The sequence below is a fragment of the Podarcis raffonei genome, chromosome 16, assembly GCF_027172205.1.
Source record: "Podarcis raffonei isolate rPodRaf1 chromosome 16, rPodRaf1.pri, whole genome shotgun sequence".
Taxonomy (NCBI): Eukaryota; Metazoa; Chordata; class Lepidosauria; order Squamata; family Lacertidae; genus Podarcis; species Podarcis raffonei.
Genome location: NC_070617.1, coordinates 7,264,065 through 7,289,846, shown reverse-complemented (window position 1 = coordinate 7,289,846; position 25,782 = coordinate 7,264,065). Strand labels below are relative to the sequence as shown.

At 44.1% G+C, this 25,782-nt stretch overlaps 1 protein-coding gene across 1 annotated transcript in view; it reads left to right on the top strand.

Annotated features, from left to right (window-relative positions):
* Nucleotides 1–25,236, top strand: part of LOC128403709 (peptidoglycan recognition protein 3-like) — a 34,596-nt gene extending 9,360 nt beyond the window's left edge. The window contains exons 2-5 of the mRNA XM_053368735.1: nt 14,740–14,806; nt 16,226–16,436; nt 18,921–19,039; nt 24,766–25,236. Coding sequence (XP_053224710.1) covers nt 14,755–14,806; nt 16,226–16,436; nt 18,921–19,039; nt 24,766–24,947 — 564 coding nt within the window. The 5' untranslated portion in view covers nt 14,740–14,754 and the 3' untranslated portion in view covers nt 24,948–25,236. The remainder of the gene's footprint in view (nt 1–14,739; nt 14,807–16,225; nt 16,437–18,920; nt 19,040–24,765) is intronic.
* The last annotated feature ends 546 nt before the right edge of the window (nt 25,237–25,782 follow it).

Here is a 25,782-nt window from a genome sequence, read left to right as displayed (position 1 = left end):
TAGAGGGCACCCTTGTCGTGTCCCTTTTTCAATTTTAAATTCCTCCGTCACCACATTGTTCACTATTAATTTAGCTTTTTGTTCTGAATAGATTGCATGTAATCCATTCTCAAACCCCCGTCCCACTCCCATCCCTTCCAAGTTCTTCTTCATAAACATCCAAGATATGTTGTCAAATGCTTTCTCCGCATCAATAAAGATTAACACCGCCCTTGTGTTCCTGTTAGTCTGCAAAAGTTCTAAAATGTCAATGATGTTTCTAGTGTTCTCATATAAATGTCTACCAGGGAGAAAGCCAGCTTGGTCTTTATGAATTACTTCATTTAAGACTTTTTTAAGTCTATTTGCCAAAATGTCTGCAAATATTTTGTAATCCACATTTAGGAGTGAGATGGGACGGTAGTTTTTAAGCTGAGTCTTTTCAGATTCTGACTTAGGTATCAATGTGATGAAGGCTTCTTTCCACGTTTCTGGTGCCCTCTTCCCATCCATAATCTGGTTACATACCTCCAACAAAGGTTGTATCAAATAGTCCTTCAGAACCTTGTAATATTTGGAGGTAAGTCCATCCGGGCCTGGAGATTTGCCTAGTTGCATATTCTGAATGGCACCTTCAATTTCCTGTGAGGTTATTGTAGAGTTCAAGATTGATCTTTTATCTTGAGTTATTTTTGATAGTCCATTTATCTTTAAAAATTGATCTATCTCTGATTCTTTCTGGGGCCCCTGTGCATACAGTTCTTTGAAGTATCTGTGGAAGCACCTCCTAATTTCTTCTGGTTTCTGTACGATCCTTCCATCAATCTCTAGATTTGTTATCGTGTTTAGCTTTTGTCTTTTTTTCAGCTGCCAAGCTAGCAGCTTTCCACATTTATTTGCTGATTCAAAAGATCTTTGCTTCATCTGTTTTATTTTCCATTCAATCTCCTGATTAATCAATTTTGAGTATTCTGCTTGGTGGAATTTAATTTCTCTCAGCACCTCCTTGGACTTTGGTTTGGTTCTCAGTTTTTTTTCTCCTTGGTGTATTTTCTCCAATATTTTGTCCTTCTTTCCGTTCCAGAGTTTTTTCTTGATTGAATTCTGTTGTATCAGAAACCCTCTCATAAGAGCTTTGCTTGCGTCCCAGATCGTTCTTTTTTCAACTGTAGTATTCAGATTTATCTCAAAATAGTCCTTTAATGTTTTTTGGGCCTTTTTCACAATCTCTTGATCTCTTAGTAGTGTGTCATTCATTCTCCATCTGAAGGAACCAGGTTGAGTTAATCTAAGTTCTATTTTCAAGGCGTTGTGGTCGGAGCATGTTTTTGGGCAGATTTCCACCTTTTTAGTCTTGGGTGCCAGCCCCCTGGAGGTCCAGATTTGGTCGATCCTTGACCAAGACAGGTGGGCCTCAGAGAAAAAAGTTCCTTCTTTACCTAGGGGGTTCTTTGTCCTCCATATGTCGATCAAATCCAGATTGTCAGTCAGTTCGAAAAAAGTTTTGGGCAGTCTGCCGTCTGATGTTAAGTTTTGGTTGTAAGACTTATCCATATGTGTAGACACCACTCCATTCATATCTCCCATCATTATGATGTTAGCATAATCCAGATAGTCCAGCAACGTCTCATGCAGCTTCTTGAAAAATTCTGATTTCCCGTCATTTGGGGCATAAATTCCTAATATCAATATTTTTTCTCCTTGGGTTTGAATTTCAATTGCCAAAATTCTTCCTTGTTCATCCTTAAATAGAAATTTGGGTATCAGGCTCTCCTTAGCGTAGATCACCACTCCTCTTTTCTTTACTTTGTCAGACGAAATAAATTCTTGGCCTAATCTTTTATTTACCAAAACCTTCCTGTGGAGCCTGGTCACATGGGTTTCTTGTAGGCAAATAATGTCCAATTGTTCTTTCTTCAATATGTGAAATAACCTCCTTCTTTTCTCCGGGGAATTTCCGCCATTTATATTCCAACTGAGTAGCCGCAGAGACATCCTGAACTATTCTGCTACACCTAGAGCGGTGTATCTTCTTTCTCCTCTGGTTCCGAAGGTGCAGGTATTGCTCCACCTGGGTTGGGTATAGGCCAATTAGCTGCTGCTTCTTTTTGGAGGTCTTCTCCGTGATCGTGCTGGAACTTTTGTAAGTCCTCTGGTGATCTTATTTTAACCTTCTTCTGTTTGTAAGTGAATGATAGCCCTTGTGGGAACTCCCACCTGTAAGGAATTGTGTTGAGTCTCAGCAACTTAGCCAAATCTGAGTAGGTGGCTCTCAAGTCCAATAACTGTTTAGGAATATCTCGGTAAATTTCCACCCTTTTCTCTTGTATCACAATTGAGTTTTTGAAGTGTAGGCCTAGTATTTTGTCTCTCTCCTCCCTTGATCTCAAAGCTATTAAGCAGTCTCTGGATCTATCTTTTCTTACTAATCTTCCCAACCGAAAAGCCGATACAATTTTGAAATCAATTTCTTCTTTTAAGTCCCAGAACTTTGTAAACTCTGTTGTCAAAAGTCCTTTCAAATCTTCTTGTTCAATTTCTGGGACTGCCCTTAGTCTGAGGTTGGTCTCGCGATTTTTCAATTCCACCAACGAGAGATAGGTTTGTTGGTCCCCTATCTGTTTATGAAGAGGCTTGACTTCCGCTTTAACTTCCTCGACTTCTTTTTTAGCTGATGTTGCAATTTGAACGGCTTCCCCTGCCAGTTTACGATTCTCTTCTGTTGCTCCTTGCAATTTTTCAATTGCTTGGGTATGTTGGGAAACCTGATCTGTCAATTTCTGGATCGAGGATGTTGCTTGGTCAATTTTTGTTGATTGGTTATCAATTTTTTGATTTATTGCTGACAATTGTTCCAAAACTTGTTTCAGTACTGCCTCAGCTCCTCCTGCTGCCATATCTTCCTCTTCAGATTTTTCAGGCTTTTCGGTTTCTACTTTTTGTGTCGCAAGCACAGCTGGAACTGATAATCTACGTCCCTGAGTTAAAGTTGTTTGCAAAAGCTGTGCTTGCTTTTTTGCTTTCTCTTTCTCCTTAGCTTCCTTAGCTTTGGCTGCTCTTGTCTTTCCTGTGCCACTCATCAGTCAACGTTCAAGGTCAAGTGTTGTAATCCCATGGGAAAGGCAAGTCCAGAATTAAAAACAGTCTATTGAGAGAAGGTAAACAGAGAAACTTTCCCAGGCCTCTATATTCCCAATGTCCTCTAGGGGGAGTGCCACCAAAGTTTTAGTAAGAAGAAGGTAACTTTCCGCAATTAAAGTCTCTTTGTTCCAACTTTAAAAACAATTTTAAAAGCAAATTAGTTCCAGCACGCTAAAAGAAAGGTCCTGCAGAGCCCTTTTAAACATATAACAAAGTTCCAGCAAGGTGCCTGCAATTGTATCCACTTCAGCTAGGTGAGCTCAAAATTACACTATCCAGTTACAAAAGTATCTGGAAGCTTGCAACAGTTCCGCAGTTTAAACAACTTTACCCGGCCACCCGGGAATTTGGGGTTAGAGTCTTCCCTTGCCCTTGGGGTGTCCGCTCCAGGTCAATTTTATGCTGTATTTATTCTTTAAAAGTAAAATTCAAATGTGCACGAAAGTCCCGATTTAAAGCTTCAAAGCTTCCCTGTTCACAGCGCTTTCCGCTCTTTAGACCGTCTGCTTTGATCTTGAAAGCAGTGTCGGAAGACGGACTTCCTCTTTCTCGTCTCCCGTTTTTAGCCAAATTTTCCGATTTGATTTGTAGAATCTTAGGTCCTTACTCACGGGTTTGATGTTTCAGCCCGATGTTTCTTGGAAGAAAGGTCAGCGCTCATCCGTGACAGCCGCGCGGCTTCGCCTCCGCAGAAAGAGCGATGAACCCACAGCACCGCTCCCCCTCCTTCACTCCGGAGCCCCTTACGGGGTTCCTTTTGTGATTTCGGGGTCGCTCCAGGTGCCCGCCGGGTCCCACGGCCACGGACTCACTCTGCCCGTGGTTTATCTTGATGGGTTGCCGCTGCGCCGTCGCGAGCAACCCTTTTCTGCGGTGCCCCTCTTCAGAGCTCGAAGAGGTCCGCCATCACGGTTTTGCGCCGCCTCCGGAAGTCTATATCGGGTGGTCTTCTAGAGGTTGCATAGTTACTTATCTCCTTGGTTCAGGGGTTGCATAACTACATACCTTCCAATATTTTTCTGATGAAAATAGGGACGTCCTAAGGAAAAAGGGGCTTTTCTTAAGGAAAAAGGGGCAGAGGAACCAGAGACCAAATTGCAAACATGGACTGGATTGTGGAGAAAGCTAGAGAGTTTCAGAAAGACATCTACTTCTGCTTCATTGACTATGCAAAAACCTTTAACTGTGTCGACCACAGCAAACTATGGCAAGTTCTTAAAGAAATGGGAGTGCCTGATCACCTCATCTGTCTCCTGAGAAATCTCTATGTGGGACAAGAAGCTACAGTTAGAACTGGATATGGAACAACTGACTGGTTCAAAATTGGGAAAGGAGTACGACAAGGCTGTATATTGTCTCCCTGCTTATTTAACTTATATGCAGAATTCATCATGCGAAAGGCTGGGCTGGATGAATCCCAAGCCGGAATTAAGATCGCCGGAAGAAATATCAACAGCCTCAGATATGCAGTTGACACAACTTTGATGGCAGAAAGTGAGGAGGAAATAAAGAACCTTTTAATGAGGGTGAAAGAGGAGAGTGCAAAATATGGTCTGAAGCTCAACATAAAAAAAACACGAAGATCATGGCCACTGGTCCCATCACTTCCTAGCAAATAGAAGGGGAAAAAATGGAGGCAGTGAGAGATTTTACTTACTTGGGCTCCATGATCACTGCAGATGGTGACAGCAGTCACGAAATTAAAAGACGCCTGCTCCTTGGGAGAAAGGCAATAGCAAACCTAGACAGCATCTTAAAAAGCAGAGACATCACTTTGCCAACAAAGGTCCTTATATTTAAAGCTATGGTTTTCCCAGTAGTGATTTATGCAAGTGAGAGCTGGACCATAAAGAAGGCTGATCGCTGAAGAATGGATGCCTCTGTTATTTTCTCCTACAGACAGAGCCCACTTAAAGACTCAGTACGACTCAATACCCCATAAGGGAAAGGGAGCAGTTTTTCTTATAACACCAGTTTATTTATATTATTGTGTATTTTTTATGCTATTCAACACCCTGCTTCTCAGACTGTGTGAGAGGACTCAGCACCTAAGCCTACATGTCAAACATACATTTACATTGGATAGGGGCGTATTCTGCTGTGCTGATTCACCTTACAAGGACTGCTCTGTCCCTTTGCTCTCAAATCCTCACTGAGGAATGTTGCCCCATCCAACTGATTTTTTTTATTATGAGAAAAACCTGTTAAAACTGGTGGCTTTTTGTTTTAAAACCAGCTTGCACTATCAAGGGAAAACCCAGCTTGAGGAAATTGTGCAAGAATGCAACACTATCCTGAGCAATTTGCAGTCTGTTTCCTCTTAAACCAGATTGCTGTGTGTGCACATCAGGGGAGGCTAAGAGGCCAAATTCTGGCCCCTTTTCATTACCCCAGCAAAACTCCCAGAGTAACCTTGTTACCATTGAATTGATGGGGAACTACCAGCCCACAGGCCTCATTCGGCCCAGATTTGGCCCATGAGGCTTTTCCTCACAAACAACACCCATCTACCACCAATACTTTTGATATCAGGTGTCAGACAAGTATGGACAAGGCTACAAATGAATAACAGGAGCTTAAAGTTAGCTGACCAGTAGTTTAGACCCTCCAAGTGTCCCTGTTTTCCAGGGACAGTCCCAGATTTACAGAAGCCGTCCTGGTTTCAGATTTGATCTCGGAATGCCCCATTTTTCCTTGTTGTTGTTGTTTAATCATTTAGTCGTGTCCGACTCTTCGTGACCCCCTGGACCAGAGCACGCCAGGCACTCCTGTCTTCCACTGCCTCCCGCAGTTTGGTCAAACTCATGCTGGTAGCTTCGAGAACACTATCCAACCATCTCGTCCTCTGTCGTCCCCTTCTCCTTGTGCCCTCCATCTTTCCCAACATCAGGGTCTTTTCCAGGGAGTCTTCGCTTCTCATGAGGTGGCCAAAGTATTGGAGCCCCAGCTTCAGGATATGTCCTTCCAGTGAGCACTCAGGGCTGATTTCCTTCAGAATGGAGAGGTTTGATCTTCTTGCAGTCCATGGGACTCTCAAGAGTCTCCTCCAGCACCACAATTCAAAAGCATCAATTCTTTGGCGATCAGCCTTCTTTATGGTCCAGCTCTCACTTCCATACATCACTACTGGAAAACCATAGCTTTAACTATACGGACCTTTGTTGGCAAGGTGATGTCTCTGCTTTTTAAGATGTTGTCTAGTATACACCAGAGTATACTGAGAAGCAAAGCGGCTAGTAAGCCTGATCTTTATTCAAAGAACAGTTGCAACAGGGTCCCCACTCACAGGAGTGAGGAGAACTCCAAACAATGGTGTGCAAGCTCTTATATAGACTTTTGAAATTGTCCACCCTGTAGCCCAATACCACCCCCCAAAAAACACCATCCATCCATCCATCAAAGGAGGAGGCGGTCTACAGCAGAAATCCTGTCTGCCAGGATACCTGATAATGGTCACTGATTGCATTATCTGGGCAGCCTGGCCATTTTTTGTGTGATGGTTAATTCTTTAGTTCCTGAATCCAGGTCACAGGCTCACCCTATTCATACACAGATATGCCCTTAAGATAGGATTTTCAAGCAAAAATACAATGGGAAGGCTTTCCCCATTTGCCTCCCTTACTGCAGAGGAACATTTGAGGCCTTTGGGAGAGTCAAAATGACTTCAGGATTGCTCTCCTGTACTATTTCAGACACATGGTTCATGTATTTTGATATGTGTGCATTTATGAATATTGATTCTATATCTGAGACGTTAAAGTTCTTATATAACACTGGGTTGCCCCAACCACTCTGGGTGGCACCCAATGTATATAAAAACATAATAAAAAATTAAATGTTTAAAACCTTCCTATACAGGGCTACCTTCAGATGTCTTTTAGAGGCTGCATAGTTATTTATCTCCTTGGCTCAGGGGTCACATAACTCCATACCCTCCAACATTTCTCTGATGAAAATAGGGACATCCTAAGGAAAACTGGGACATTCTGGGATCAAATCAGAAGCTAGGATGGCTTCTGAAAATCCGAGACTATCTCTGGAAATACGGACATTTGGAGGGGCTGATATTGTGGCTGGAGATGGGTGGGTGAGGAGAAACTGAAGGCTCTTTATTTCCTGCAGGAAAATGGAATTTGCTGAGCATTTGGGGAATATTTGTTGCCACCTGGTGGCACAATAGAAGAATGCAAGGTTTTTCTGCAAGTGGAGATACTATTTTTTGCAGATCAGAGAGCACCCAGGTTTTGCCCACAATCAGTGCTGGATTTAAATATAAGCTAAACAAGCTATAGCTTAGGGCCCCACTCTCTCGGGGAACCCAAAAAATTTAAAGGAAAAGCAACAATCTGGATGTACATTTCGAAAATATAAGATAAAAAACAAATAAAATAAAACCTACATATAGCAACCGTGTTTTGTGTTGTGTAGGCTCCTACGATGTAAGTAATGGACCCCGCCTGCTAGCCTGCTCCCTAAAATATCTCAGGTTTGCTCATTTCTATATATAGGGTGCCTACATTGTGCATGGACTGGTTGCATGGCAACATGCGCAAATGGCTTTAGATACCTATTGGGTCCATAAATTACCATATAGCACAACACAACACATTCAACACAAAAAACAGCGACAATTTGTTGTTGACAAAGGACAGCTGGACATATAAAGGGCCCCATTACCTTCAGTAGCTTAGGGCCTCATCAAACCTAAATCCTGCCCACAATGTCAGCTTTATTAAAATAAACAAATTTTAAATTAATATCATACAAGTGTACAAAAAAATCATAGAAGGTTCCAAAGTTCTACTTAGCGGCTTGCGGTCTCTATTGGCTCATGAGCAGGAGTGAAGGCGGACATGCACTCTGGACTTTAAGAAGGTCAATTTCCGAAAGCTTAAAGAACTAACGGGTAAGATAGCGTGGTCAGAAATACTCAAAGAGAAGAAATCCAAGGTAGATGGGAGTTTCTTGAAGGTGAATGACTCCTAAGTTAGCTTGCTGCCTTCAGGTGTTGTGGAGATTGTATGGCGAGTTCCCGCCCCCCCCCCCGGTAGAAATAATTACACATGACACAATTGTTAGGGTTAATGGGCTAAAAAAGGCCACAACTTTATTGGTTACAGGTGATGAGCGGTATTGGCTTAGGCATTGGTCCTAACAGACTATACAGTGGTACCTCGGGTTACATACGCTTCAGGTTACAGACTCCGCTAACCCAGAAATAGGACCTCGGGTTAAGAACTTTGCTTCAGGATGAGAACAGAAATCGTGCTCTGGCGGTGTGGCAGCAGTGGGAGGCCCCATTAGCTAAAGTGGTGCTTCAGGTTAAGAACAGTTTCAGGTTAAGAACAGACCTCCGGAACGAATTAAGTACTTAACCCAAGGTACCACTGTATCCGACTTCAGCCTGTTTGCTTGAAGTCCGGGAAGGGTTAACCACCAGTAGGGGGAGTCCTGCTGATGCGCATCAACTAGGAACTCCCCTGGGGTCACCAATAGGGGGCGTGCCTTGGGCTTCGGACATGGCCATGCCCCCCGGAATCCTTTAACGGACTACCCTTCAATATGTGGGGCAGGTGATGGCGCTTCCTCCCCTCTTCCATCTACAGAACAATACCATTGCCTAATTGCCAAATACCCAGAAAGTTGTGGCGATTTGCTATGAGGCAGGCGAAAACCAAGTGGCTGCTGCCAATTTGCCAAGTGGAAAAATTCCTACCAGTCCCCTCAATGGCGACCAACTAAAGTCCATAGCGAGGTCAAGGAACGAAAACCTTAGAGGGTGGGAGGGTGGAAAAACTGGAGCAGCTGGAGGGTGGACAAAGAGGGAGATACCCGGCTGCGTCCTGCCTTAAATAGGGCAGGCTACGCCCCCGGAGCAACCTGATTGGCTGGCTAGGAGGTGATGCAGCCGAGAATCCCCCAATCGCACGGGGCTGGCCTCCCACCCCCTATGCACGTGGAGGGGATGCGAAGCCCACAACCCCACCTCCTCCTTAAGGTGGAAGTGGCTTTGCTTTGTCCCCATCAGATCAGATTCCTTTATGTGTACAGTGGTACCTCGGGTTAACTACTTAATTTGTTCTAGAGGTCTGTTCTTAACCTGAAACTGTTCTTAACCTGAAGCACCACTTTAGCTAATGGGCCCTCCTGCTGCTGCCGCGCTGCCGGACCACGATTTCTGTTCTCATCCTGAAGCAAAGTTCTTAACCCGAGGTACTATTTCTGGGTTACTGGAGTCTGTAACCTGAAGCGTATGTAACCCGAGGTACCACTGTATATAGACCATACCTGTCAGGTGTGCGTGCAGGAGCCAGGCTCTGTGACCAATAGGCCTTTGCAGGACTGGGGCCTTCCTAAGTTTGTTCTGAAAAGGCAAGGTGCAGCCACACAGGTGAGGCCACTTGGTAACTCACAGCACCTGGTGGCAAGAGCCGGGAAGGGATATAAAGTCAGCATTTCCCTTCGGCTCTTTGCAACAGCAACAGACTTCCTGCCTTGCTGCGTTTGGCTTCTTGCTTCCTGATCCTTGAACCTCGCCTTCTTGACTCCCTGCTTCTTGATCCTTGGACCCCTGACTTCGTGACTCCTGGCTCTCTGACCCTCGGACTCTTGGCTTCCTGACTCCTGGCTTCTGGACCCCTGTTCCTGCTCCCACCCCGCCATCTTGCCCCTGCTCCCGACTTCGTTTGCCCATGAACCGGACCACGACAATACCATTGATAGAAGTTAACTTGGACCCAAATAAAGCTCTATAGAACAGATGTGCAGGACCCAAAACTGAGAGTGGCATTCCCTTTTGGCAAAGTTCTTGGAGCCGCATGCTGCCACTTTGTGGCACAATAGGACTTAGCAGGCTGCCTTGCAAATGAAGAGGCAAGACAAGTTTGGAGTCTACACGCATAAAAAAAAAAGTTCTACGGCTGGTGTTTTGTTAGCCCCCAAAGTGGAAAGCGAATGAGGTCCCGACTAAAGAAGAATGGCAACTTAAACTGGTGGAATATGCGCAGCTTGTGGACCTATCATATAGAATAAGAGAACAAGAAGAACATAGGTTTAGAAAAGATTGGAAAACGTTTGTTGAATATATGGGGGGGGATTGTGTACACTTGAAAATGTTGGCAGCATTAACAGGGTAAACGAGTTTTGATGGATGTAATAATGGAAATACCGAATGGTTTAGTTTATGTAAAATAAGCAGGGATTTATGGTATGGAAAATAAACCACGGAAAGAGAAGAAGGGAAGTCACTGATATGTTAAGATTGTTTAAAATGAATATTTGTAATTGTAAAACAGAAAATTTAATAAAAATCACACACACACACCCCCGTTCTGAAAATGCTTTTTTAAAAAGCGTTTTTAAAAATACATTGAATTTTCCATATGGCTCTATTGGGATACTGCCAGGGAGACATGGGTCCATCTGAGCCCCCAAGCCAGCTGCCGGACGATCCATTGATCTCCCGTAGACACACAGTATCAGCAATTAGCGACACGAAGCCTCAGAAACAGTATTCCACATTCTTAGGCTGGTGCACACTCTGTCAGCAGAATTCACACAGCGAGAGATGCACAGCAGGAGAGCATATTTACAGTTTATTTAGCGTTGGTCAGAACAAAGAGAAACATGACCGCCTGCATCGGTATGCTCAGGCAACAAGAAAGAAACGAAAGCAACTGAAAACATAAACATCCTGTGAACAGGAAATACGCAGACTCTGTGACTCACAAAGCCTGCTCCCTTTTAAGGTGGAACGGAAATATCCTAACAGGCTCACCATCGCCATCTAGTGTTACATTGTATATGGCACTTAAAACACACTTAAAACATTTTATTTGCAGCTGAGTAGCTGAGTCCAAGGTTAAAGGAACCCACCTGACAATGAGATGATATTAAAAACGATTATTTACCATACTTTTCTGTGTATAAGATGGGGTTTTTAAACTCTAAAATAAAGTTAAAAAACGGGGGTCTTATACACGGATAACGCATTGGGGGACGGGTGATTGGTTTCAGTCGCAAGCTTCGGGGGTGGTTGGTGGCTGCGGCAAGGGCTGCTGTGGATTGGCTGCCGTTGCAGCAACTGGGCGTGCGATTGCCAGCTGCTGTTGGTGAGCGGGCAGACGCTTTTTTGGCGTCAGTGATGCGAGTGATTGTCAGCGTTTGTAAGTTGGGTTAGTGATTTTCTGCATTCCCCCCCCAAAAGCTCAACAACCTTGGGCAATGCCCGCCCCCCAAGCTAAACAACTCTGGGCCATCTCCCCCCATTTTCTTGAATTTGAGTCCCCCAAAATAGGGATCCTCTTATACACGGGGACGTGTTATACACGGAAAAATACTGTATGTTCGACAACTGAGGTTCCACTGTATTGTGATTTTATCTTGCGAACCACCCCCGAGACTTGCAGGTATACAGTGGTACCTCTGGTTAAGAACTTAATTCATTCTGGAGGTCCGTTCTTAACCTGAAACTGTTCTTTACCTGAGGTACCACTTTAGCTAATGGGGCCTCACACTGCCTCCGCACAATTTCTGTTCTCATCCTGAAGCAAAGTTCTTAACCCGAGGTATTATTTCTGGGTTATTGGAGTCTGTAACCTGAAGCATCTGTATCCTGAAGCGTCTGTAACCTAAGGTGCCACTGTAAAGTGATATACAAATGTATTTGTTTATATTTAATAATAATAATAATAATAATAATAATAATAATAATAATAATAATACAACATGGATATGCCAGGATCAAAGCTATGACGGGCTTGCAAGCAATGCTTGTGCTTTCCTGCTTAATTTCACCTTGGTGTTGTTGTTTTTTTTACAGTTTGTCTCAACAGAAATCTCCTTGAGTCATCGAAGCCTTCCCTGGGATATTAAACATCTCTAAGGCAGGTGGCGTGACACATCATAACTCATGTTATAATTAACACGACATAACAGCTGGGTTTCCCTTGTCCCAGCATAGATGCCTTCTGCAAAAGCGTTTCGCTTACATAATCCTCCAAGAGATAAAGCCTTTGCTTCCTCTGCTTTTGTCTCTGTGACTTGATGGATCTGCACCAATACTAGGGGGTTTCATAACCCTTGCTTATTATCCCTCTGTTCACACCCTTGCTGCTGCCAGGATCCACAGCCTGGCGACACCTCGCCCAAGGCTCCTGGCTGGTTTCGACATTCTGACTTTCCCCACAATCCTCCGCCTCCCTTTAAAAAGGGAGAGAGGTAAAACCTGCAGCTTTTAGAAGGAAGGCTAAGCTTAAACCGGGCACAGGTAGGTTCTCAATTGTTTCTGTGCTTTCAAGAAATGGGCTAGGCCAGGGACGGGGAGCTCATTTCTTCCCCACCCTGAAGTTCTTGGACTCCAGCTCCCATTATCTCTGACTGTTGGCTGATGGGATAGTGTGGATAGATAATTTTGTTCTTTGGATTATCCGTTCTTATTGCTGGGCTTTAGATTCATAGACTCATAGGTAAAGGTAAAGGGACCACTGACCATTAGGTCCAGTCGTGGCCGACTCTGGGGTTGCGGCGCTCATCTCACTTTATTGGCTGAGGGAGCCGGCATACAGCTTCCGGGTCATGTGGCCAGCATGACTAAGCCGCTTCTGGCGAACCAGAACAGTGTACGGAAACGCCGTTTACCTTCCCTCTGGAGTGGTACCTATTTATCTACTTGCACTTGGACGTGCTTTCGAACTGCTAGGTTGGCAGGAGCAGGGACCGAGCAATGGGAGCTCACCCCGTCATGGGGATTCGAACCGCCGACCTTTTGATTGGCAAGTCTTAGACTCTGTGGTTTAACCCACAGCACCACCCGCGTCCCTTCATAGACTCATAGAACTCCAGAATTGGAAGGGATCACGAGGGTCAAGTTCTATTGACTGAGCTATCCCAGGTCTCATGATGCTACAGCTGGGCTGGGGAAATCTCTGGCCCTCTTTTGGACTACTAGACCTGCCAACTCTGGCCATTGGCTGTGCTCACAGGAGATGATAGGTCCAGCAACATTTGTGGGACCATTACAGCTTCCATCAACCCTGGCTGTTGACCATGCTGGCTGGAGCAGTTGGCAGGTAAAACCCAACAGCATCTGCCCATCTTCTTTTTTTGAAGGTGAGGATGATTATACCTCCATGGCAACGTGCACACGCAGGAGGTCTCTCTAGGTAGGACTGGGGAAGACCCCTGTTTGAATCCTGGAGAGCTGCTGCTTCTCAATGCAGACGATGCTGAACCAGATGGACCAAAGTCTGACTCTTTATAAGGCAGGAATGGGGAACATGTAGCCCTTCAGAAGTTGCTGGACTACATCTCTCATCATTGCTGAGCATTGGCCGTGCTGGCTGGTGCTGATGGGAGTTGGAAGCCAATCACACCTGGAGGACCACACGACTGAAAGTATGACCCCTTCCCTTTTCTCTGGCACTGTATATTCCTGCAAATGGGGAGGCTCTCTTCAGATGGTACATGCGTCTTCCAAATGTGGAAATCCAGCCCTGCTGTGCTTGTCTCCCCTGGCCTCTCTGTCTGAGGCAAAGGACAATCTGTGTGGAAATAATAGATTCATCCAAATCTGTATGCAGGCCTGCTGCTTCATCAAAATGTATTTTATTCTGGTGACGCTGCAAGTAAAGCCCTGTTAGGATCTCTCAGCATACACACCGCATCATCAGCATAAAGACTCAACATAAAGACTCATCAGCATAAAGACTCAACTGTACCCTCATAAAAACTGAGATATATAAATTCAGCCAGCAGCTGCAAAAAGAGGGAAGAGCAATGTGGACCAGGGACATCTCTGTTTAGTACCCCTTCAAATAAAAATCAGTGAGGAATCTTGATCATGGGTACACACTGTGCCATAATTCACTTTATACAACTAAGCAGTTGCTGCTGTAGATTTAGTCTCCAACTGGTATTTGTTTAAAACACGCAACAAGCAACACCATTCCAGGGAATCAAATGCTTTATAGGTATCTGTAGCCAATGGAGTTTGCTTCCTTCTACAATCAAATGTAACATTTAATAAACAGCATACTGGATCTGCCGTATGTGCATTGGGTATGAACCCTGTCTGATCTAAATTCATAATTGTTGCAATCACCCTGCACACATGAGATGCCAAAACGGATATAATCATTTTCTTTAATCCTGATTAAGCAGGGTGAAAGGTCTGTATGATCCCACTTCCTGCCTATCTTGTCCAGGTTTGAGTGAGACAATAATCTGAGAAGCATTCAATGTCTTTTGGGTGCCTCTTCCTTGCCAAACTTCATTAAACAAAATTAGTCACATCAGGTATGCTGTGAACTGCCCAGAGATCTATGGATAAAGGGTGGGATACAAATAATAATAATAAAAATAATAATGTTTCAGCTTTGAAATTGCAGTCTTACATTTCCCAAATATAACTCAGTCTTATTCTCCAAAGGTTCAGTTATTTGATATAAATCAGAATAATATTCTGCAAATATATTATGAATAGTCTTGTGATTAAATGTAAGCCTTCCATCTCTTTGTTTCATAGAACGTTGTCTACTGTAATATCTCTCCTCACAAACTTGGATTATATATAATGTTGTCTAGACCAGCTTTAACCCATCAATATTTTATTTACCACAGGTCTTTAATAGCAAGATGATGGCCAGCCAAGAGATTATTCTGCTTTTTCTGTGTGCTCTGTCACAAGGTAAGCTTGAAAGCCAATTGAAACAACAGGAGGATGTGGTATGATCATCAGCATGACTGTACCACCTGATAATGCATGGGGATAGAGTTACCATAATTCAGGGCCGGATTTAGGGTTGATGAGGCCCTAAGCTACTGAAGGTAATGAGGTCCTTTACTGTCTACCTGTCCTTTGTCAACGACAAATTGTCGCTGTTTTTTGTGTTGAATATATGCTATAGTATATGCTATAGTAGTGATGTATGGAAGTGAGAGCTGGAACATAAAGAAGGCTGATCGCCGAAGAATTGATGCTTTTGAATTATGGTGCTGGAGGAGACTCTTGAGAGTCCCATGGACTGCAAGAAGATCAAACGCATCCATTCTGAAGGAAATCAGCCCTGAGTGCTCACTGGAAGAACAGATTGTGAAGCTGAGGCTCCAGTACTTTGGCCACCTCATGAGAAGAGAAGACTCCCTGGAGAAGACCCTGATGTTGGGAAAGATGGAGGGCACAAGGAGAGGGGGCGACAGAGGACGAGATGGTTGGATAGTGTTTTCGAGGTTACCAGCATGAGTTTGACCAAACTGCGGGAGGCAGTGGAGGACAGAGGTGCCTGGCGTTCTCTGGTCCATGGGGTCACGAAGAGTCGGACACGACTAAACGACTAAACAACAACAACAACAATATGCTATACGGTAATTTATGGACGTAATAGGTATCTAAAGCCATTTGCACATAATAAAGGTAAAGGTAAAGGGACCCCTGACCATTAGGTCCAGTCGTGACTGACTCTGGGGTTGCGGCGCTCATCTCGCTTTATTGGCTGAGGGAGCCGGCGTACAGCTTCTGGGTCATGTGGCCAGCATGACTAAGCCACTTCTGGCGAACCAGAGCAGTGCACGGAAACGCTGTTTACCTTCCCGCCAGAGCGGTACCTATTTATCTACTTGCACTTTGAAGTGCTTTTGAACTGCTAGGTTGGCATCCACATCGCGGGGATTCGAACCGCTGACCTTCTGATCAGCAAGCCCTAGGCTCTGTGGTTTAACCCACAGCGCCACCCGCGTCCCATATATGGAAATTTATGGACCTAACAGGTATCTAAAGCCATTTGCACATCACAAATAGGAGCCAACCTGCTGTATGTAGGTTTGATTTTATTTGTTTTTTATCTTATATTTTGGAAATGGACATCCAGTTTTTTTCCTTTAATTTTTTTGGGCCCCCCCAAGGGAGTGGAGCCCTAAGCTATAGTTTGTTTAACTTATACATAAATCTGGCACTGCCATAATTCATTGAGCAGACCTCAGTTAGGATTTTAGCCATCGGTTGGCTTGCATTGAAATCAAGAGGAGTGGTGGAGCTTGGAAGGAACGGTGTGAGCCCTGGTTTCACACACCCGTACCACTTCGCAGTTTTCCTTTTGTATGTTCCCAGCTTCGGGGTGCTTCAAACTCATCACCCCCTCCAAGTGGGGTGCAAAGCCGGCCAACTGCTCTGAACCTTTGAAGGACCTCCCGCCTGAGTACGTCATCATCATCCACACGGCTCAGAATCCGTGCAAAACGCGAGCCGAATGCTCCAGAGAAGTCAGGAACGCTCAGGATTATCACCTGGGCCTCAAAGGGTGGTGCGATGTGGCCTATAAGTAAGAGCGTTGTTCTTATTCTTGTACTAAAGTATCTTAATTATCTCTTTTTCTTGCTGCATTTCTGTTAGTCGAGATCACTGTTTGACTTTGCTTAAGCCGCTTCAAATATCAACTTAACAATAAAGTAGCCTACAGTGGTACCTTGGTTCTCGAACTTAATCCATTCCGGGAGTCCGTTTGACTCCCGAAACCGTTCAAAAACCAAAGCTCGGCTTCCGATTGGCTGCAGGGGCTTCCTGCAGTCAAACGGAAGCGGCGTCGGATGTTCGGCTTCCGAAAAATGTTTGCAAACTGGAACACTTACTCTGGGGTTGTGGTGTTCGGGAGCCATTTTGTTCTGCAACTAAGCCATTCGGGAACCAAGGTACGACCATATATATATATATATATATATATATATATATATATATATATACACTGCCTGAATGGCTTTCCCTATACAGTGGTACCTCGGGTTAAATACTTAATTCGTTCCGGGCCTCCTGTTGCTGCCGCGCCGCCAGAGCACGATTTCTGTTCTCATCCTGAAGCAAAGTTCTTAACCCGAAGTACTATTTCTGGGTTAGCAGAGTCTGTAACCTGAAGCGTCTGTAACCTGAAGTGTATGTAACCTGAAGTGTATGTAACCCAAGGTACCACTGTATATCTCAACAACTATAAGAACTAGAAGCTCAAACATAAAGCAAAGAGGCAGTTCCTTGCCCCATGGCGCTTACCGCTCCAGAGCTGGGTTGGATAGGCTCAGATTAATCTGAACCCCTTTTGCAAACAACAGAGGAACTGAGGCAATAAAATAGATCAGGTATTGTGAGCCCCAGCCCACCAATTAGTAATTCAACCGAGTTTGCGATGAGCCCTCATAACACTGGAATTTGGGGATATTCCAGTAGAATTGAATGTTGCAAGATACATGACAAACAAAAGAACAAAAGCACATCATTGTTAACAATTAACTCTGTTTTTTATTTATAAAATGACTGGGAAAGGTGTTGGATTCCAGAATAATGTAGCAAGTCAGTAGCTGTTTATAAAGACCTCCAAGTCTTACTACAATCACACTTAACTCATATTGCTGTGAATCAGTGTTGTTTGTTTTTCCATATAGGAAATTGCTTCTGTATTTTTGCTATTCGACTGGAATTTTGCATGTATTGAAGAACCTAGACTACTTTTTAAGCATGGTCCATTTTGCTAGTTTTATAACACATGTGTAGCAATGATATATGCATGTGTTGTTTACTTTTTCTGCTGTAAGTCTATTTCAGCAACTAATAAATTTTAATAACAACAAATTGTTAAATGATCGCAGTAACTCCCACAAGGGGCTGTGAAGGTCACTGTCTTGTATGGCTTTAAGAAGATTAGTCACTTTGAGGCCCCATTTGGACGAGGTATTTAAATCTGTCTAGCAAACACGGGCGCGGGTGGCGCTGTGGGTAAAAGCCTCAGTGCCTAGGACTTGCCGATCGAAAGGTCGGCGGTTCGAATCCCCGTGGCGGGGTGCGCTCCCGTTGCTCGGTCCCAGCGCCTGCCAACCTAGCAGTTTGAAAGCACCCCCGGGTGCAAGTAGATAAATAGGGACCGCTTACTGGTGGGAAGGTAAACGGCGTTTCCATGCGCTGCGCTGGCTCGCCAGATGCAGCTTGTCACGCTAGCCACGTGACCTGGAAGTGTCTCCGGACAGCGCTGGCCCCCGGCCTCTTGAGGGAGATGGGCGCACAACCCTAGAGTCGGACACGACTGGCCCGTACGGGCAGGGGTACCTTTACCTTTAGCAAACAAAACAAGAGGTGTAAAGGGGAAAAGTGAGAAAAGAAGGGCACAAACGATGTCTCTCGCTCACTTCCTTTCACACCCTTCAATGTAAGAAGCCATATCTGTTCAATTCCTCTCCGTGTCTCTTCCACATCGTAAGTTCAGTTTGCTACTTCTTCAATTTGCTTTGCTGCTGCTGCTGTTACTTTTAAAAAGCCATAATGAAAATTTGCTACAATTTGTATTTTAATTAAAATATTATTTAATCAAAATATTAAATTAAATATTATTTTAAATTAAATATTATTTTAATTAAATATTATTTTAATTAAATGTTTAATTAAATTGTGTTCGTTTCTTTGCAGACAGTTTAATATAATGCATTCTTGTATGTTGTTTTCATTTTCATATATATATATGTCTGTGTGTGTGTGTGTGTGTGTGGATTGCAGAACTGGATTGTTGGAGAACTGGATTGTAAAGTTCACGGGAGAAAGTAGATTTTGTAGGATTCGATTATGGTGTATCCTTTGAGGAGATGTAGATTTCTCCCCATCCTTAGTCTTTGGAGTCTTGCAGTACAGGAGTCACAGCAGCTCACAAGAATATATTTTCTTTCTTTCTTTCTTTCTTTCTTTCTTTCTTTCTTTCTTTCTTTCTTTCTTTCTTTCTTTCCTTCCTTCCTTCCTTCCTTCCTTCCTTCCTTCCTTCCTTCCTTCCTTCCAGCTTCCTGATTGGCGAGGATGGGCTTGTGTATGAAGGGCGCGGCTGGCGCAATGTTGGATCTCACACCTACGGCTACAACGATTTGTCCCTCGGCATCGCTTTCATTGGCACCTTCGTAGGTGAGCAGATCCATGCCTTAGGAGACCTTTAACCCAGTCAGATCATTGGCCCATCTAACTCAGTATTTCCCGCACCGACTGGTTTCAGAGAACGGTCTTTCCTCAGCCCTACCTGGAGATGCTGGGGATTGAACCTGGAACCTTCTGCATGCAAAGCAGGTGCTCTACCACTGAGCTATGGCCTCATGCCTAGAAACAAATGTCCCCATGGTGATGGATCAAGGGTTAACTTTAATAGGATCAGAGGAATCTATATCTACCTATCTACCATCTATCTATCATCTATCTATCATCTATCTATCTATCTATCTATCTATCTATCTATCATCTATCTCTATCTATCTATCTATCTATATCTATCTATCTATCTATCATCTATCTATCTATCATCTATCATCTATCATCTATCTATCTATCATCTATCTATATCTATCTATCTATCATCTATCTATCTATCTATCATCTATCTATCTATCTATCTATCTATCTATCTATCTATCTATCTATCTCTATCTATCATCTATCTATCTATCTATCTATCATCTATCTATCTATCTCTATCATCTATCTATCTATCTATCATCTATCTATCTATCATCTATCTATCTATCTATCTATCTATCTATCTATCTATCTATCATCTATCTATCTATCTATCTATCTATCTATCATCTATCTATCTATCTATCTCTATCTATCATCTATCTATCTATCATCTATCTATCTATCTATCTATCTATCTATCTATCTATCTATCATCTATCTATCTATCTATCATCTATCTATCTCTATCATCTATCTATCTATCTATCATCTATCTATCTATCTATCTATCTATCTATCTATCTATCTATCTATCATCTATCTATCATCTATCTATCTATCATCTATCTATCTATCTATCATCTATCTATCTATCTATCATCTATATCTATCTATCTATCTATCTATCTATCTATCTATCTATCTATCATCTATCTATCTATCATCTATCTAATCTATCTATCTATCTATCTATCTATCTCCACCCCCATCATTTTGCCCAGACCCTGGGGTCCATGGCCACGGGCCTTCTGGTGGTTCCCTCGCTGTGAGAAGCCAAGTTACAGGGAACCAGACAGAGGGCCTTCTCGGTAGTGGCTCCCGCCCTGTGGAACGCCCTCCCACCAGATGTCAAAGAGAAAAACAATTACCAGACTTTTAGAAGACATCTGAAGGCAGCCCTACTTAGGGAAGCTTTTAATGTTTAATAGATTATTGTATTTTAATATTCTGTTGAAAGCTGCCCAGAGTGGCTGGGGAAACCCAGCCAGATGGGCGGGGTATAAATTATTATTATTAAACCAGTGATTTTTTTCTGGGGGGACGCAGGGGTACGCATACCTCTAAACGTTTTGTGAATCTAAGTTTGGCCTCGGTGAGGGGCAGTATTTCAATCTGAGTAGGAAAATGAGAGTACCCCTAAACATTTTTTTAATAGGAAAAAAGTGCTCTCTCTCTCTCTGTCTCTCATTTCCCTCCTACCCTCACATGGTGGTTTAGAATATATAAAAAACAGGAAAATATAACATGGTAAGAAACAAAAACAAAGCCCCTCCCCATAGGCTGTAGATTGTTGAATTAGCCAAAGGCCTGGGAGAAGGAGAATGCTTTCATTTGGCGTCTAAAGATATGTAATGATGGCTCCAGGTGAGCCTCCATGGGAAGATCATTCCACAAATGGGGAGCCACCACACAAAAGGCCCCGTTCTTGTCTTGCCACCCTCCGGATCTCTCATGGAGGAGGCACACAAAAAAAGGGCTTCGGGTGATATCCCAAGTCCAGAACCATCCCATAGTTTCTGGCATCCTCTCCTTGTTTACTCTTGCATTACGTGGGAGCTCAGTGAGTGGCAGAGGCGTCAGCTTATGATGGTCACGTCTCATGTGTGACGTCAGGACGTTGGGAGGAGCTGGGAGTGGAGAAGGAGCTGGCTGCTGGGGGCATGCTGTGCTCAGTTCTGTGCTTTGGCCCTGCACTTTTGGGATATTGGGGGGGGGGTGCCAGCCTCTACCTCCCCAAATATAGGGGCCCCAAAAGGGCCCAGAAGCACCTAGGAGCCAGCATCCCTGGTGAGTGGATTGTCTCATTTGTGGAAGGGTGTTGCATCACAGCCTAGGAAAACATGTCGCCATCAGTGGGTTGGTAACATCAAAAGATGCACACAGGATGAACTAGGGTTGCCATCTTCCCCAAAGTGAAGATCTGGACAAAATTGTTGAGCTTTTTGGGGGAACACCTGCCCCCTCTGCAAAACAACAACAAAGTTTTGGGCTTTTCTTGGGTTTTTTAAGCATTTCTTTTAAAACAATGTCCTATTGCCATGCGTCTGGGTTCTCCCAGATGCCATTTCCACCCAGTTGCCTGATTTCACTGCCTGATTCCCAGATGTGGCCGGGAAAACCCAGCCATATGGCAGCCCTAGGATAAGCTGAAGTCAGTGGGCTGAACCCCACTGGGTTGTTGGCCTGCCTTCCTCTCCTTCCCCCATAAGTGGTTCCTCCCTAATTGCACTGGCTATCTACCATCATAGAAAGGGCCCATAGATTCCCAGTGACTCTCCCAATAATATTATTCTCATCAGCCACACATAGCACTGCCCAGTGGCCAGGGAGATGTAGATCAGCAAAATCTGGAGGTTCCCTGGTCTCCTCCTCAACCTGAGGCTCCCATAAATGACCCAAAAGTCACCACCATTGAACCTCAGAATGACAAACATCTCCAGCAGGATCATGGAGGAGAAGGCTCTCCATGGCTACAAGCCACAATGACTATGTTTTACCCCTGTTTTATCCCTGTTGGGTTGGCACCCTTAACTGGATTCCTACCAACCTAAATGGAAAGCTACATTGCAAAGCTACTTGGATGATGGACTCAAGGGCATCCTGATCAAATTTGCAGATGACACCAAACTGGGAGGGGTGGCTAACACCCCAGAGGACAGGATCACACTTCAAAACGACCTTGACAGATTAGAGAACTGGGCCAAAACAAACAAGATGAATTTTAACAGGGAGAAATGTAAAGTATTGCACTTGGGCAAAAAAATGAGAGGCACAAATACAAGATGGGTGACACCTGGCTTGAGAGCAGTACGTACATGTGAAAAGGATCTAGGAGTCTTGGTTGACCACAAACTTGACATGAATCAACAGTGTGACGCGGCAGCTAAAAAAGCCAATGCAATTCTGGGCTGCATCAATAGGAGTATAGCATCTAGATCAAGGGAAGTAATAGTGCCACTGTATTCTGCTCTGGTCAGACCTCACCTGGAGTACTGTGTCCAGTTCTGGGCACCACAGTTCAAGAAGGACACTGACAAACTGGAACGTGTCCAGAGGAGGGCAACAAAATGGTCAAAGGCCTGGAAACGATGCCTTATGAGGAACGGCTAAGGGAGCTGGGCATGTTTAGCCTGGAGAAGAGGAGGTTAAGGGGTGATATGATAGCCATGTTCAAATATATAAAAGGATGTCACATAGAGGAGGGAGAAAGGTTGTTTTCTGCTGCTCCAGAGAAGCGGACACGGAGCAATGGATCCAAACTACAAGAAAGAAGATTCCACCTAAACATTAGGAAGAACTTCCTGACAGTAAGAGCTGTTCAACAGTGGAATTTGCTGCCAAGGAGTGTGGTGGAGTCTCCTTCTTTGGAGGTCTTTAAGCAGAGGCTTGACAACCATATGTCAGGAGTGCTCTGATGGTGTTTCCTGCTTGGCAGGGGGTTGGACTCGATGGCCCTTGTGGTCTCTTCCAACTCTATGATTCTATGATTGCATGAAAAAGCTAGAGCAATAATTATGAGAAATTATGAGAAAGCTACAGCAATAATCCGCCAAAAAATTTGGGATGTGGAACTGCAATGCCACGTGAGCGAGATGAATAAACACCCAGCAATAAAAGATAATGGGAGAGGATTCACCCCAGCAAATTATTTGTCAAAATTACAAATACCCAAATAGAGACGGTCATTTACCCTCGCTAGATTCAACGTGCTGCCATCTGCCTTATTGCAGGGCAGATTTGAGGGTAAACCGTACGCGGAACGAGTCTGCCCCTGCGGCTTGATGGAGGTAGAAACTGTCTCTCATGTCTTGTTACGCTGCCGTTTCCACGGGGATATACGCTCGATATTTATCATTCCTGTTACACAAAAGTCTCCAAATGGGTCCGAATTTCAATGTCTAAAACTCCTGGTAGAGGACAAGGATCTAGAGATCATGCTAAGGGTGGCCAAATTCGGTGCGGCTGCCATAAAACTTAGGGAACAAGCTGTACTACCGAAATGATTAAGGTTTTAAATGATAATTTTAGGTTATATTTTAGTGATCAAGATTTAATAAAAAAATTTAACTGCCACTATATCTGAATTGTCTCTGTTATACCCAATTGCAATTTAATGTATTCCGGTTGTGTTTTATGAGTTTCCTGATATTGTAAGTGACCCGGAAATGGTCTGTGACCATAATAATAAAATTCTATTCTATGTTTTACCCCTGTTGGAGTCTGTAAGCTTCTCAAAACCAGTTGCTGGGAATCTAGAATCGGGGGAATTGCTGTTGTCTCACTTGCAGGCTTCCCATGGAAACATCTGGTTGGCCACTGTGGGAACAGGATGCTGGACTAGATGGGGCCATTGGGTCGATCCAGCAGCCAGGCTTATGTTCGCTTATGACCTCACCCTTTGGACTGCATGCTTTGTACGGGATGGTGCAGAGGCATCCTTGGATGAATGCCACTCTTGGGAGGTTCTCAAGGGAACAGAGTTTGCTTTGTACTGAAGGGTAGGGTGTTGGTCCTGTGAAGTCAAAGGTTGCTCGTGACACATTCCTAAATTGGGCCTGGATGTGTGTGAAAGAGTCATCTTGCTACAGAGCAATCTTTTAGAAGTGAATGCTCTCCAGTTTTTGTTTCACAGAAGAAACTGAAGTACAGTGGTACCTCGGGTTAAGAACTTAATTTGTTCCGGAGGCCCGTTCTTAACCTGAAACTGTTCTTAACCTGAAGCACCACTTTAGCTAATGGGGCCTCCTGCTGCTGCCGCGCCACCGGAGCACGATTTCTGTTCTCATCCTGAAGCAAAGTTCTTAACCTGAGGTAATATTTCTGGGTTAGCAGAGTCTGTAACCTGAAGCATATGTAGCCTGAATCGCATGTAACCTGAGGTACCACTGTATGCTTTGATGCAACACCCCTGCTTTCCCCCACCTGCCCTCCAGGTGTGTGCTCTGAAAACATGGCGCATGGGTGGAGACATGCTAGAATGTTCTAGAGCATTGAGTCCATTCACATAGATCTATTGAGTCCCTTTGTCGAAAAGGAGATTAAGCAGATTCATGGAGAATAAAGCTATCAACAGCTATGTCTGTGGTCCACCTCCGGTCAATGGGAAACAAGAGTTGGAGAGCGCTATAGCACTCATTTTCAGCCTGTGGACTAACCAGAGACATCTGGCTAGCTATGGTGAAATAGGATGCTGGAAAATGGACTTAGAACCCTGCTGGATCAGACCAGTGGTTTCTCAGGGAAATCTGGTTGGCCACTGTGAGAACAGAATGCTGGTCCAGGTGGGCATGTGGCCTGATCCAGCGGGCTCTTCTTATGCTCCTAAAAAAAATATATGCATAGCTAACGGGTGTGTTTGTAAAAACTCTGGAGTCTCATGCCACCATCCCTTTCTCTTCCAGAGAGGTCTCCCAACCAAGCGGCATGGAAAGCTTTGAAGTGCCTGCTTGACTTCTCTGTCAAGGTCGGGTACCTGTCTCCAGATTACCTCGTAGTAGCCCACAGTGACATCAGCAATCTTGTTTCTCCCGGAGAGCCGATCCGTTCAGAAATTTCCAAGTGGCCCAATTACAGGCACAACTGAAGACTTCTTCACTCATCTGCTGCAGTGCTGGAAGTGTTAGAGAGGAATGAGAGTGACTCCAAGTGAGACCTTACAACAAAATGCCACAGCCTGGACTGCAACTGTTGAGGTTTCCATCCATTAAGACATGCCTTTCACCAGGATATTTCATTTCACCATTCCCCTGTTTTCCATTTCCTCTCTCCAAAAAACACTCATTGTTCAGTGGCCGCTATGCATGCTCAGCAGGTACGTACTGTGCTGTTTTTAGGTGTTTAAATAAAACTCTCCTTAGCGGTTCTCTCATTAATGATCTCTTGCACTTCTGCTAATTTTGGCGTCCACTTAACCTGCTGATGTCTCCTTCTTGCATGTGTGCAGTGCGGTTTTGGCAACGTAACGAGACTGAGTTTGCTTTGAGCATATATGATTTGGGCGTTCCAGATATCAGACATGTCCAACAGGTCGATCGTGACTTCCTGGTCAATCGCGGGGTGTTCCTGGTTGATCCTGGTTGATCTTTTGTCCCCTGGTGATTTGTAAATGTCCCCCAAAAACTTTGGCTCCCTAAAATAGCCCAACTTTGGCTTCCTAAAAAAAGCTCAGCAACTCTGGTCCATCCTCCAATGCCAGTTTTTTTATACTGTGAGTAGATCGCAGTCTCTTGGGAGTTGGACGTTCCTGCTCTAGATGGTTGGGTTGCATAATGGCGGTTGGTTAATATGTTAATATATTTACACACAAATTCCACAAGGGGGAGCTTAGAATCAACATTGCTGTGGTGTAAATAAAGAGATGTACTGTCTTTTGTGTTTTGGAATCTGTGGCTCTGCTTAATTCTGAGAGAGGAAACAGC